Genomic DNA, 15,400 nt, shown 5'->3' with positions numbered 1-15,400 from the left:
TAAATATGTACACAAATATGCCCTTAAGAATGCAAATATATTAATAAATATGCACTAATAAATGAAGAGAAGTAAGTTTCCTGTAACAGTACTAATGCTGAGGTTGAAGCAGAGACGATTCCGTTGTCTAAAATTAGCGAGGAGTTGCAGTTCACGACCAAAGCGTAGCTGAGGTTTTCTAATGAGAAACTGCGTCTGTTGTTCCTCCAGACGCTTTTGAATCGTAAAAACATTTCCCACGCCACTCGAGATTATAGGGAAGTATTTTAATGGTGTTAATTATTCCGCAGACAGAGATAAATCTTTTGGTCCGATGGAAGAAATGACCATTTCTAGTTACTAGAATGTAAGAAATTTTTCGAAATCCTGAAGAGAAAGGTATCTCTTTTTTAAACAAACAAAAGGTTTATTTCTTTTTAATCTTCGAAATGAGAGTGACAGCATTCGATGATTCAGAAAATATGTAACTTGAATTTTTTTCATTTTTGGTGAAGAACATAAAAATCACAATGTTTCGGAAATTACATCTACCTTCACCTTCAAGTGAATAAGAAGTCTGAGAAACCGATCGAGATGTGTCAGTGGTAAAACGCAGGGTATCGCAACTGATCGGGATTTCTAGTGGCTCCTTCGATTATAAACCAACGAGGAATGTCGTATATAAAAAGTTAAACGACTATTACTATTTCCACTACAAATAAATACACAGATACAAGATCTGAATCCGTAAGGCTTGTACATGGGGGACATGTCTACAGATAAGGCACTAAATAGCAAATATCTATTAGGGGAGAGTTGGGTAGTATCGGACATCGGGTAATATCGGACAGTGCGTTTCTTTCATCTACCACCAGATGATAGTACCTGAATGACATGGTTACAGAGGCCTCAAACTAGGAAGCTGCCTGGATAGGGGAAGTAGTAGAGCTAACGGAGGGGGCCCACCTAGGCTCCGATACCCAGGTATAGTCATATTATCTGAAAAGTTGACCTCTTGACAATGTATTCAAGATGTACCCTCCCTATGCAGCCTTCTCAACTGTTATTAGAACTGAGCTGTCCACAGTGCACAGCAGTAAGCGGACAGTGGTAGGGGAGAAGTGCTCTATGCGCCTGCGCGAACGAGAGAGCTTGCTAGTTTGAGGCATCTGTACGTTTCTGTATGCGACATCACAGAAACGTAACCATGTCATTCAGGTACTATCATCTGGTGGTAGATGAAAGAAACTCACTGTCCGATACTACCCAACTCTCCCCTAAGGTTAGTTTATAAGCGTCAAGTATAGAGGCAAGGCAAGTAAACAAGCAATAGTCCACGCTGTAGAGTAGCGGTTAGCATGCCTAACCGTGAACGAGCGGGCCCTGGTTCAAATCCTGGTTGGGAGAAGTTATTGGTTCTGATTTTTCCGGGATTTTCCCTCAACCCATTAAGAGCAAATGCTGGGTAACTTTCGGCGCTCGACCCTGGCATTATCACTTTTATCTCACTCAGACGCTAGATAACCATCGCAGTTGATAAAGTGTCGTAAAATAACCAATTAAAAACAAGTAGCTTGCTTTATATCGTCAAGTAGCATTTACACTACAAACAAGTGGAGATTCAAGTAGGAGTCCAAATGTCAAAATTATTGCTTGTACAATTTACAAAGATCCTGGGAGGGATAAGAATTTATCGGCGAAAAAATGGTTGGCAGGAAGAAGTACACATGGGTGTTCAGCAATGGCTTAAAAAGAACGCATGCAGTAGTTCCGCCTGAATACAGAACTTGTTTAAGAATTTCTCCTGAATGTTTTCATACTTTACATGATTCAATATTTTTTTTAATTTTACTTGGTTATTTAACGACGCTGTATCAACTACTAGGTTATTTAGCGTCGATGAGATTGGTGATAGCGAGATGATATTTGGCGAGATAAGGCCGAGGATTCGCCATATATTACCTTGTATTCACATTACGGTTGGGGAAAACCTCGGAAAAAACCAACCAGGTAATCAGCCCAAGTGGGAATCGAACCCGCGCCCGAACGCAACTTCAGACCGGCAGATAAGCGCCTTAACCGACTGAGCCACGCCGGTGCCTATGATTCAATAACAAATGATATGTAGAGATAAGATACACTGATGAGAGACGTCATGCCCCCAAGTATTAAACTGGAAATTGCACTGTCATATTAGCAACTGGATAGGTCTGTAATTACAGAAGTCTACAAAATTTGTCCGAGCTTTGAAAGCTTCAGTGTCTAAATTAATTCCTAAAGTTTGTAACATTATTTACCTTAAAATATTATATCACACAAAGGTAAGAAATAAGTTTTGATTTATTTATTAAATTAATTTAATTATAGAAAACTTTATATTATAATATAAAATGTTAAAGGTAAAAAAATACTAGGTGTACGCACAGTTGATATTTCTACTGGTTTATGCATATTTCTTTTCAGGACGAAACTGTAATTCTTTAATGAATTACATTGGAGTTTCATGGAATATATACTACACTTCTGTATATTTCTTTTGCTGTTATCATAACATTGTGCCTGTTTCTACTCCACGAATATTACATCTTACCTTTTCTTGCATGTTCCTCTCTCAGTGGAAATTAAATAACTTTATTTTATTATTAATTTTTTTTTGTACGTTCATTTCAAGTTTTAAAAAATTACTTCCTCTCTTAAAATAAGTTAAGAAGAAACTGTATATATTGCTCCTTTTCATTAAATGTAGTTTTCTTCCAATTTTATGACTTTCTTGATGTAATATTGTTTTAATTTCTGTGAAGTTGTCAGCTTTTTTCTCATATTCCAGGAAAAAATACAGTCGCAACTTTCATTTCACGTTGATACTTACTTCAGTATTTGTGTGGTTTTCATTTCAGATTATATCCGTGCCTTTATGAGTATTTCTCATTTCTGAATAAAATTTTCTCTTCAATCTTCTTCTTCTTAGAAATGTTCATTACCATCACTACCACCACCACCACCCAACTTTTTTGTCATTCTTTCTTTTTTTTAATTGTCTTTTCTGTTTCATTTTTTTCTGTAATCTTCTCCTTTGCTACTACTACTACGGCTTTTCTGCTTCTTTCCTCTTCTACACTATTACAATACAACATCATCATCATCTCTCAGTTTTCTTCTTCGTCTCATCATTTGTTTCTACACCATGTCCGTAAATGATTGATATACTCGTACTTTCGAGGATAAAATATGATCAACCAAACACCGTGGCGCATCAAACCTCAGAAGGTTTTTGGGCTCAATTACAATTTTCCTTCTAACTTTTCCATCTTCCGCCCAGGTCTTATTTCTTCCTATTCGTTCCAGATACCTTTGCACCTGTTCATTTCAGAGGAATCTGGGTCTTCCCAAAGGTCTCCTTTCATCTGATGGCAACTACAAATAACCACTAGCAGTGGAAGTCAAGCTTTCAAAGATTTCAAAATTGATAGTATATCCCCACATTACCTGTATACAGAGTGTTAAAAAAAAGCATTCAGTATTTTAGGATGTGCTAGTATGCATCAAAACAAGAAAACAATGATCTAATAAACATGAGTCCTACTACACATACTTTCTGAGATCTGAATACTTGTTCATAGGAGGTGCTCAATGTCCCGTCCATTCATGGCAATGCATTCACGCACCCTTTGAACTTTATTTTAATACGTTAATAATAAAGTCCTGAGAACGATCCCGAGTTAACCTCTGTGGTAGCACGTATGGCCCTATTAATCTATCACCAAGAACACCTGTCCATAAGTTGACGGAGAATCGGTGCTGATGCCTTGTTTCTTCAACTGCATGGGAATTTTCATCAGCCTACACATGCTGATTACCAAAATTCACAACACCATCTCTGCTGAACCCCGCTCATATCCGGAACCAGACTTTTGTTTTCAGTATTCCATGCCAGGGGTGTCAACTACGATATGATTATCTGGTAGTCTACTGTATTGTAGGGCACAAAAATGCATTGCCATGAATGGACGTCACACTGAGCACCTCCTATGAACAAGTGTTCAGATCTCAGAAAGTATTCGTTGTAGGACTCACGTTTATTAGACATTATTTTCTTGTTTTGATGCATACTATTACCTCCTAAAATATTGGATACTTTTTAACACCCTGTATATCGCCAAGCTCCGTCACTTTGAGGGTTCATTCTTTCGAGACTCAAAGATATTTTTCTTTGTCAATAATAACACAATCAATAAGATTAAATACCTGGATATGTCGGAGAACTGATTAATGCCATAGTTTACAGAACATGACAACACTTTTATCTTTGAACAGAAGTTTATGAATTTCTGACTGCCACGCCACCAAACTGTTGAATTAGGAGACCAAGAGATTCAGATGAACAGTAGATGATGTGGTATCTTCGCTCCCCTCAACTCATTCCATTTGATTTTTTAATTGGGTTAAGTGAAGGACAAATTATTTATGTCACATTCTACCACTGGATATTGATGAAGTAAAGTTGAGAATTACCGCAGTTATAGATGTAAGTGACAGGAACTTGTTAGAAAAGCTATGCGATCAGCTGGATTACAGACTGTACATTTTGTCGGGTCATAAATGGAGCTCACATTCAACATCTTTACCGTATGCGAAACTTTCAGTGTCTGTCTTTCAAATTACGCAATGGTTACAACTTATACAAATTATAAGCGTATAAATTATTATTTAGGCCTATCGTACACTTAGCGGCAAAAAGAATGGGCCGGCCGACAATTTCTAAGTTCCAGAGACATAAGTTACATTGCGCATGCTCGTCTCGTCAACGCTGTAGTTCACTAGGTAACACATAATTAAACCATTTAAATTTGCTGTATTTTGTTTAAGAGACTAAAATATGTAATAAAATCGAATGGCGGGTTGATTCTAGATACACCAGGACCCTTGAAGAGTGAAATAATAATAAAATTGATAAATACAAAATCAACCGGAGCGAATATGAATAGGAAAACCATGTATTATGCCGAACAGATATAAACAGTTACAGTAGCGTAAGTTGTTACGGCATTGGTGTGTTGAACAAGTTAGTAGTACTAGCTCAAGGTTCGAATCTCCCCCAATCTTCCTTTTTTTTTATTACAAATTTGCCATCATATGTGTCTCGCAAAGCTATAATTATGTGGCGATATCTCTTAGAATATGCCCAAACTCTAATAAATAATAAACCTCCCTTTCTCTTTCAAGCAATACTGCTATCTGTTAATATAACGTTCTGTCTCGTCATTACGCTTGAAAATGGCACAGAAACAATAACTCATTGCCCTGGTTCGCATAGGTTATTCTGCGTATGCTACTCTCCAACAGGACTTTGATTGGAGAAATGTAATTTTCTCCGACGAGGTAATTGTCTCCAATAGCAATGATAGTACTGCCCTAGTTTATTGTATGAATGACCACCGATACGCTTCGAGTGAGGGTCGCGTGTTGGGTGTGGATGTCATACGATGGGGCAGGACTTCTGGAACGCATCCACGGTCTGTTAACGGCAGAAGTCTACGAACACATTTTGGCAAATGTAATGATCCCTTCCGCCCGAAAACGATATACAGAAGGAACACTTTTCTTCCAGCAGGATAATCATCCGGTACACACCGCCAACGGGATTCAAAGATGGTTTACGAGGAGGCGTGATGTCGACCCAGTCGACTAGCCTCCAAATTCACCAGATATGAATCCGTTTCAAAATTTGTGGGCTGCAGTCGAAAGGATCCTACGCTCTAATTGGGCAGAACAACCACCCGTTCGGACACCTGAGGAATTGTGGGACAGAGTTCTAAATGCGTGGGAAAAGATGGCCAAGAATTTAGACCTGTTCCATAATCTTGTGGACTCCATGCCGCGCAGAATGAGGGCAGATGTTGACGCAGGTGGTTTGTAGACGAGATACTAGTCCCCACCACAGCCTTGTTTTGTTAATATATTAACAAATTGTTTGGTTTTGTTAATTTAATTATTTATTTGTGTTTGATATGCGTCCGTTTTTTTAGGATGTGAAACAAGTATTTTTGTTTATACAGACCAGGTCTCACCTATTAATAGCCCACAGGTGATGGGCAATAATATTTTTACAAGGCAGGCATAACGAAGTTTGTTAACAAATGCCATTTCACATTTAAACTAATAAATTAAGTAAAAGTTAAAATAAAAACAAAATAATTTTACCATACCAGGAGGCGTTCATCGCAGACTCTGTCGGACCGGGTATTGTGTGGCTCAATCGATGGATGCCACCAAATAGTGAATCACGATACCTACAGTAACGCGATCTTCAGGTCAATATAGGATGCAGCGGAATGCAGTAAAGTGATTTGCATGCAGATGGCACCGATCTGAGGAGGTTGCAGAACATTCAGAGAGACGGAGGGGTATTCATTGTGGACTCTGCTTGATCGGAAATTGTGTGGCTGAATCGATAGGTGGCGCCAAACAGTGAATCACGATATTTACAGGAATCCAGTCTTGCGGACTTCAATCAATGATCCTTGTGTAAGGAGATCAGCACAAAATGCCTCAGACTGCAGTACAAGTCTTCGGGCCCTCCTCCCTAACAGAGAAAAAGAACGGTAACTAGATATGAACAACGATCGAGAAAGCAAGACTAACAGCGCCCGCAAAGCCGAAAACCCGCACGACAATGTTGTATACGTCGCGTCGTTGACGTAAAGACTGCTTGTGAGTGTTTCGAGATGTCGAGATTGATCACTCCCGAAGTCCTGAACTTCAAGCAACCTTGAATCGCCACAATTGTTTACATCTGACTGAACTTTTATCTATTTTGGCAGCTGTATGAACAATCAAGTAGCTTATTTGAAACATCATCTCTATCTTTCAGTGTATAGGCCTAATAATTCGTTCCCCATTCTTTATTTAATTACTAGGCCCTTATTAAAAGGCTAGGAATTTTCTTTTCATATGTTTGAGATCAATTGTGGAATCTCAAGTAAAAGATATTAAAGTTATGTTTTATGTTTCTTAGAAATGCAAATTTATTTGAGAATTGTTTTTTTTTTCTATTTATATAATCATAGGTAATATCATATAATAGAACCAGAACATTTTGATAACTAAGATACTGTTCTGTTTTGTCTTTTTGTCTGATTTAAACATTTATAATGTTATTTATTTCAATGATGTATGTTATTCAAAGTTACGAAATCTTTCCACGCCGACCAAATGCTATTTCGAGAATAATGAGCGAGACTCGAAGCGCACAAGAATGACGAAAGACAAATGCAACGGACACAGCGAGCGAGAGTGGCAGTTAGTTTTGTTCATCTCTAATGGCAATGATAAATCTTCTTCTTCTTCTTCTTCTTCTTCTGGCATACAGCTCTTGTAGTTCAGCTAAAGCCTCCTTTAAAACAATAGCCCAATCACTTCTCTCCTCTGCCCTCTTCCTCCATCTCCTTATTCCCACTTTCCTCAAATATTCCTCAATACAGTCCAACCATCTCAATCTGGGACGACCTCCATCTTTCTTCCCCTCCAGTGTTCCAGTGAAGATTATCTTCGCCAATCTTTCGTCCTCCATTCTAATTAAGTGACCTACCCAGTCAAGTCTTCTAATTTTTATCGAAGTTACTATATTAGGTTCCTTATATACTTGTTGGCAATGAAAAGTAAAATTAGTAAAAAGTGAACACCGAGCCTCTATCTCAGACGTATTCTACGTGGATTCATTGCGGTTGTCTAACGTACAAAACCCCCGACTATTTCTCCGTCTCTTATCTTTATAATTTATCTTCATATTGTTCCTCTTTCCCATCTGTATGACCTTCCATTTCTCCTCTTCACTCTTTTTTCTCTTCATCACCACACACTGTTTCTTCTTCCTAATACAGGTTCTCCTCCTGCCTAAATCTCGTTTAAAACGCTTCAATATTCAACTCTCTTGGTTGCAGGCAACGTCGACGCGAATCGTAGGCGGTATCTGGTGGTTCTTCACGCTCATCATCATCTCGTCGTACACGGCCAACTTGGCCGCCTTCCTCACGGTGGAGCGCATGATCACGCCCATCGAGAACGCAGCTGACCTGGCAGAGCAGACGGAGATCTCGTACGGAACTCTCGAGGGCGGCTCTACCATGACCTTCTTCAGGGTGAGTATGAGGGGTAAACAACACGTAGGGACAACGAGAAATAGCAAAAAAAAAACTGTAAGGAAGGCAAAGAGTACGCGAAGTATAGAAGATAGAATGTAAAAGAGAAAAAAAGACAAAATAGGCTAAAGAAAGAAAAGAAAGAGAGAATATAAGATAATTTACAGAGAAATAGAAAGAAAACAAAAGGAAAAGAGAAGGAAAGCAAGCTAACGAGAAGATAAAAATTAAGAAAAAAAACTGAGTGATTCAGTAAAAATGTGCAAAAATTATACAAGAAATTGGGGAATGTTCTACAGACAGTGCTGTAGTTGGAAACAAATTTTTGAGGGTACTATTGAAATCTCCTTGGTCAGACTAGACTCTGTATGGACTCTTACTGCACTTCTTTTCCAAAGTTACTTCTTCGTCATGCATCCGCCTCTTCAGACCTCCTTCCAGATCGCAGCCACAAATGCATACAAGGTAAAAAATTTAACGTGCCACTGGTGGCCCAACATTCTTTAGGAACAAAAGCCTGGGAACTCTCTTACTTTCTGAGTGCAAATATTGTTCATTGCAGTAATGCTCATTCACATTCAGTTGAATTGGAATAGAATCTATAACATGTAACTGGACTCAACATTCATGAACGCACGAAAAGTAACAATATTTCTCTCCTCCAGCAAACTGCTAGCATTACGCCTGAGAGCGTTTTAAAATTAGTGAATCAGCAGAATTCTTGAGGCGCCACATCATAAAATTAGTGTTACGCAAAGGCATCTACGCAAGTTTTGAAATTAGCGAATCAGTGTAGCAGATTTCTTGGGGCGCCATGCAATAAAGTTAGTGTTAATTACTTATAGAAATACCACAGCGTTATGTAAGCTTTAAACTAACAAATCACAACTGCTGAAGTGCCAGACCATGCCTTTCGATAAAACAATGAATGGGCAAGCGTTTAAGCAAAGGATATGAGATATCAGCTGCTATTTTTATGCCAGATATCAAAATCAAAAATGGTTTACAAATAGCTGACATCCTCCATTTCAAAGTAGGTCTATATTAAAGACTATTTAAATATAGTTAATATATTTTTAGTCTATATTTTTTTCCGGTACGGTAACAGCGAGTTTTTATTTTAAACGGTACGGCGTACCGGCCCAACTACAGCACTGTCTACAGATCATTTTAAGATAAGGAACTAGGGGTCTGCAAAGTCAGTTTAAGAAGATATGCGCTTAAACATTTATCATGTATATCGCCATCACTCACTCCACGAGTGTTGTAATGGATTGGGGGAGCACAGGTCCTTTGATAAATCCACACACAAAGAAGTCACACGCTGTGCAAAGTCCTCTTCATGCAGGTGGTACGGCTTCTTCTTCAGCGTGAAAAGCAACACCTATGGCACCGTCGAATGCGGAATGTTCAATTCCCGTAACAAACGCCGCGTGGCACTGATTTTGGACTAAGTTCGATGGACAACCTCATGGCGCTTCAGAGGATGATGGACGTCCTCTTACGGGCTTCTTTGTGACTGTCCGAGTACACAAGCTTGAACTTCTTCACCAGCGTTGAAGTGTTTTGTCTATGGGTCCAGCTTTACGGAATCAACTATGAAATTTCGTTCAAATGTCATCATACGACGACCCTTCTAGCCTCATCACCAGAGCAACTGTCTCTGGTATGCTGAAGATCGTGCAGGTTCAATTACTTGTAACGATAGAACACAAGTTTAGCTGTTGTCACAAATCTACGTAAAGATTAATTTTTGGTCCTACAGAATATATCTGTTATGGTAACAATGATTATTAGAGAAGAAAAATTCGCTCCAGCACCGGGGGTCGAACCCGAGTCCTTGGTTCTACATACCAAGTGCTCTAACCACTGAGCTACGCCGAAGTTCAATCCATAGCACCGGATCGAATCCCTCTCCTCTAGTGTTTTTTTCCCTTTGTGGCCTGACTCCAAGTTCGACATATATCTGCATGGAAACATCATATATGTATTTCGGTACATTAAATAATATGCATGATATGCGTAAATCACTTTGTGATTTAAGACGGCGCTTATTCCGTCGGATCCCGGGCAATCAGTCACTCATAACGAGTGCACCTCCGCACATATGTGGACATTGTCCTACGTTCATAGATACACGTATCTATGACGTAGTGCAGAGGGCAGGCCACTAGAGGGAACCCAAGAGGTGGAACGTAAACAGACGATTCGATCCGACACCGGGATGAGAATCCGGTGTGGCTTAGTGGATAAAGCATCAGCACGTAGAGCTGAAAACCCGGGTTCAAATCCCGGTGCCGGAGAGAATTTTCTCCGTTCCACTACTCTTTCATCGTACGATGACGCAGAATATCTGCGTGGAAACATCATATGTACTTCGGTACATTAAATAGTAATTATATATATATATATATATATATATATATTAATAATAATTCAACTGCCATTATACAAGAAGTGCACTCAATTGAGTGACTTGGTGACCGGGATTCCACAGTAATATGCACTGTTGGGCGAAGAATCTACGTAAAGATTAATTTTTGGCCCTATGGAATATATCTGTTATGGTAACAATGATTATTAAAGGAGAAAAATTCGCTCTGCCGTAGCTCAGTGGTTAGAACACTTGGTATGTAGAACCAAGGACCCGGGTTCAATCCCCGACGGCGGAGCGAATTTTTCTCCTCTAATAAAATCATTGTTGTCACAAACTCAATGCTCGGACTCCAACAGCAACTACACAGTGTACCTGCAATTCATTAACACACACATCTTACTCGTAAAAGTCCTATTTCTACAAAATCGATACTTAATTTCTGGACACTCTATAGATCGTAAAAGATCGCAGTACTGGGTCATGGTGCCCCCTCCTGAAAATTCCAATTCCATTCCAAGATACTGTGGTCCAATAATTTTTAAGCAATATGCAGGCCAGAAACAAAATTTGGGCCACCTGAATTTTTCAAGTTCCTGTTATAACATACCGCACATTCTCAGTAAGTAAATTCAGGCGGCCCAAATTTTGTTTCTGGTCTGTACAATAAGGTACAAACAGAGGAAGGAGAAAGTGATAGTGGTGTGTGTGCGTGCGCATCGTAGGCCTATAGGCGTATGTATGAGAAACAAAGACAAATAATATGAAACATATTAAGGAAGAAAAAAATAGAAACAAAGGTATTAGAAATAAAAAATGGAGGAAGAACAATAATTAATGTACCGACAGACTGGCGGACGTACGGAAAAGGAAAGACAAATGCAAAAGGAATGGAAATAGAGAGGGAAAAAAGATGAGAGAGAACGAAAGAAAAAGAGAAGAATGATGATAGAGAATAAAAGGAAAAAAGAAAGAATAAAACAGAGAAAAAGAAACAAAAATATAAGAAATAATGTCCTTGCTAAAGTCCTGTTAACCGCACAAGATAAAATGTTATGTTTCGTTCTGCGCAGTTAAATTTTCATACTGCGATGGAACTTTTGTCTTGAATCTGTGTCGAGGATTTACGCGCTGCTCTCGAGGGATAAACAATGCGGAAGGACTCCAAGAGATTCGCATAATAAACTTTAAACATTTTTTTCGCGTTTATATTATAAAAATTTATATACTAAAAAAAAAAACAAAAAGAAGTTAAGTTTACGAAGAAAAAGGACAAGTAGTGGCGTTGCACTGCTTCTTGCTGCCCCATCCCCGAACCCAACTTTTACGAGCTGTGTTAATGGGGTGTTCTCAGCCAGGGCGATACAAGGGCAATAACCGCCAACGGGAATAGTTACGAGCGTGTGGCCCTACTGCCTTACACACCTTGCCCATACGTATTAAGAGATATACTAGTAAGCATATTACTTTTAAATACCTACTGCTTTTCAATCTCAAAAGGTAGTAAATGTATGAAAGCAGATTTTATCTCCGAACAACGCATTATAAAATAAATATTTTTATTCAACTTCAACTTATCAGAAAACAGCTAGGTCTAAGAATTTAGAATATGAAAAAGCAAACCACTTAAAAAGCGTAAATTAGAAAAAAATAGTTAATTAAACAACATACATACTGAATGCAAAGTTCAAAATTAAAATTTGAAAATTAAATTAAATCCGTGGAATGAGAACCATTGGAGTGCTGTATGGCCTTAGAAGAGGTGAACGATCAACTAAATAATACGGGGTAACAGGTCAAAGTATTATTTTTCCGGAGTTTTCCCCCAGCCAATTAAGAGCAAATACTGGGAAACTTTCAGCACTGTACCCTGGACTCATTTGACTAGTACTTACTTACTGACTGGCTTTCAAGGAACCCGGAGGTTCATTGCCGTCCTTACATAAGCCCGCCATTGGTCCCTATCCTGAGCAAGATTAATCCAGTCTCTATCATCATATCCCACCTCCCTCAAATCCATTTTAATATTATCTTCCCATCTATGTCTCGGCCTCCCCAAAAGATTTTTTCCCTCCGGCCTCCCAACTAACACTCTATATGCATTTCTGGATTTGCCCATATCTGCTACATGCCCTGCCCATCTCAAACGTCTGGATTTAATGTTCTTAATTATGCCAGGTGAAGAATATAATGCGTTCAGTTCTGTATTGTGTAACTTCATCTCTCTTAGCCTCAAATATTTTCCTAAGCACCTTATTCTCAAACACCCTTAACCTATGTTTCTCAAAGTGAAAGTCCAAGTTTCACAACCATAAAGAACAACCGGTAATATAACTGTTTTATAAATTCTAACTTTCAGATTTTTTGACAGCAGACTGGATGATAAAAGCTTCTCAACCGAATAATAACACGCATTTCCCATATTTATTCGGTGTTAATTTCCTCCCGAGTGTCATTTATATTTGTTACTGTTGCGCCCAGGTATTTGAATTTTTCCACCTCTTCAAAGGATAAATTTCCAATTTTAATATTTCCATTTCGTACAATATTCTCGTCACGAGACATAATAATATACCTTGTCTTTTCGGGATTTACTTCCAAACCTATCTCTTTACTTGCTTCCCGTATCATTTGACTGGTACTATCACCTTCATTTCACTCAGACGCTAGATAAACATCGCAGTTGATAAAGAGTCGTAAAATGAATCAATTAAAAAAGGACAATTAGAAACAAAGATAGAAACTCGTCATGGTGATGCAAAAAATTTAATTGCTAGTGTAATAAGCTAGTTACAATATTTTTAAGATTGTGTACAAAATTAGAAAAATATTACGAAACAAAGTTAACTCTTACTTTGATTTCTATGTTCGTTGCCATGTACCGACCAACCCGCAGATAACTGTGCTTCCAATGTGTTGCAGTCTACCGGCACGTATCACGAGCTCCTTTTCATATGTTTTCATGTAGTGGTCATGTCCGAGTAGTCTGCAAACATGTCCACTGTGTACAACCATGGATTCGGGTTTTGTGGTGGAAATAAGAACCAATCCGGCACTTGTCTTTGAAATAACTAGATTTCTAGATTTTTATGATCGCAGGCACTATTAAAAACCACGATCAGATTCGTCGGGACTTGAATCCGGTACCACTCGTATGCCAATCTATTGCTTTTTCATTGAGCCACTTCGCTCGATTAGAGTCGATTTACCGACACTGTTATGTAACTTCACGTATACGAGAAAAAATATCTGTACATTTTATGGATCCAAGCCAGTCTGCTTCCCTACATGTTCTGTTTGAGAGTGTGTGTTGTGTCTACACATGTAGAACACAGCCGGATTCTGTGACGTCGCTCAAATAATCCGATTATGCAGCACAGCACGCCTTATCCTTCATTCCCTCCACCTCTTTCCGCTGGCAGAGCTCAAAGACAAAAGACGCAAAAATAATTGCATAAAGAACATTAACTCGTCTGCGTGATTTCGTCTCTCCAGACAAAGACATCTATCTCATCTCCTGCAGCAACAATTATTGTTAATTAATTAAGGTTAACTCCAGAGTTCCTTTTGAAGTGGCAGAAAGTAGTTAGCAAGTTTAACGTTAGAGGCGCTGCGTTGTGCGGGAGGTGTAATTTACAACTGTGTTCCCGTTGCTATGCAACATAATTTAAAAAATCGGTAACGCTTTCTCAAGCAGGATAAGGGCTTTTCCTTGACTATAGTTGAACCGTAGTTACATCGAATTTAAGACTCAAGTGACCTCTGAAATCAATGCAGTGCTCTGCTATAAGGGCCTACTTTTCAGCCGTTGCATAAGTTCAAGTAATACTTATACAGTAAAATACATATTCTCAAGGAAAATTTACGGATATGCATTTCTTTGGTGAAAATAACGAAACATTTTCTGTTTTACACATTTTTTCCCTCAATAATGTGTATTAAAATTGAAAGTATAGTAGTTTGTTTATTTATTTATTTGTTTATTTATTTATTTATTTATTTATCTATTTATTTAATATTTATTAGCCACCGGCGTGGCTCAGTCGGTTAAGGCACTTGTCTGCCGGTCTGAAGTTGCGCTCGGGAGCGGGTTCGATCCCCGCTTGGGCTCGAACCGTTTTCGTTGGGGGGTTGTAAGGGGGTCTGAATTAAATAAATCGAAATATCTCGCTTATTATTGATTTTTGTGAAAAATGTTACATAACAAAAGTTTCTTTAAACATAATGCCAGGTAATCTATGGCGAATCCTCAGCCTCATCTCGCCAAATATCATTTCACTATCACCAATCTCATCGACGCTAAATAACCTAGTAGTTGATACAGCGTCGTTAAATAACAAAAAATTATTTATTTATTCTGGTGTAGTTAAGGCTACCATGCCTTCTCTTCCACACCACCACAAATACAATTAATAGGCTACAATAATAGAAATAAATAGAAAAATCGCACTATAAACAAAGTAAAGCCACACAAAAATGTACACAGATTTCAGTCACACAAACTTTAGATAAGTCATCAAGTATCATAATTAATTGAGGAGCTTGGTATCAAAGTTGGACAATGCCACTTTTGCTCTTTTTTACAGGAGGGGCGAAAAACTAGAACTAGATCCTTGGAAACCAATGTCACCGTTATACGTACATTTTTTTAAACATTCTCATGGGTCACAGAAATATTTTTTTCAGTCTCAAAAATTGATTAAAATTAATATTCAGGTCGAAATTTAAGTTTAAAACGCAGAGTAGACCATATCTGAAACTAAGTCACGGAGTTGTCTGTGTCTGAAACCAAATGAAGCCATATTTAAAGTGAAATTGTCTGCTTTTGAATCTAAGTCTCTTCTAACTTGGTTTCAAAGAAAATTTACGTAAAACAGTACTTACTTATGCACAAACCGATTATATAAAC

General features: G+C 38.3%; 1 protein-coding gene across 3 annotated transcripts in view; it reads left to right on the top strand.

Annotated features, from left to right (window-relative positions):
- LOC138698374 (glutamate receptor ionotropic, kainate 2) overlaps nt 1-15,400 on the top strand; it is a 546,735-nt gene that overhangs the window by 506,664 nt on the left and 24,671 nt on the right. For all 3 annotated transcript variants that reach the window (XM_069824247.1, XM_069824245.1, XM_069824246.1), the window contains one exon: nt 7,920-8,117. In XM_069824247.1, the coding sequence (XP_069680348.1) occupies nt 7,920-8,117 (198 nt within the window). The remainder of the gene's footprint in view (nt 1-7,919; nt 8,118-15,400) is intronic.

Source organism: Periplaneta americana, chromosome 4 (assembly GCF_040183065.1).
Source record: "Periplaneta americana isolate PAMFEO1 chromosome 4, P.americana_PAMFEO1_priV1, whole genome shotgun sequence".
Taxonomy (NCBI): Eukaryota; Metazoa; Arthropoda; class Insecta; order Blattodea; family Blattidae; genus Periplaneta; species Periplaneta americana.
The sequence above is the reverse complement of the archived record's forward strand: the minus strand, read 5'-3'. Positions and strand labels throughout refer to the sequence as shown.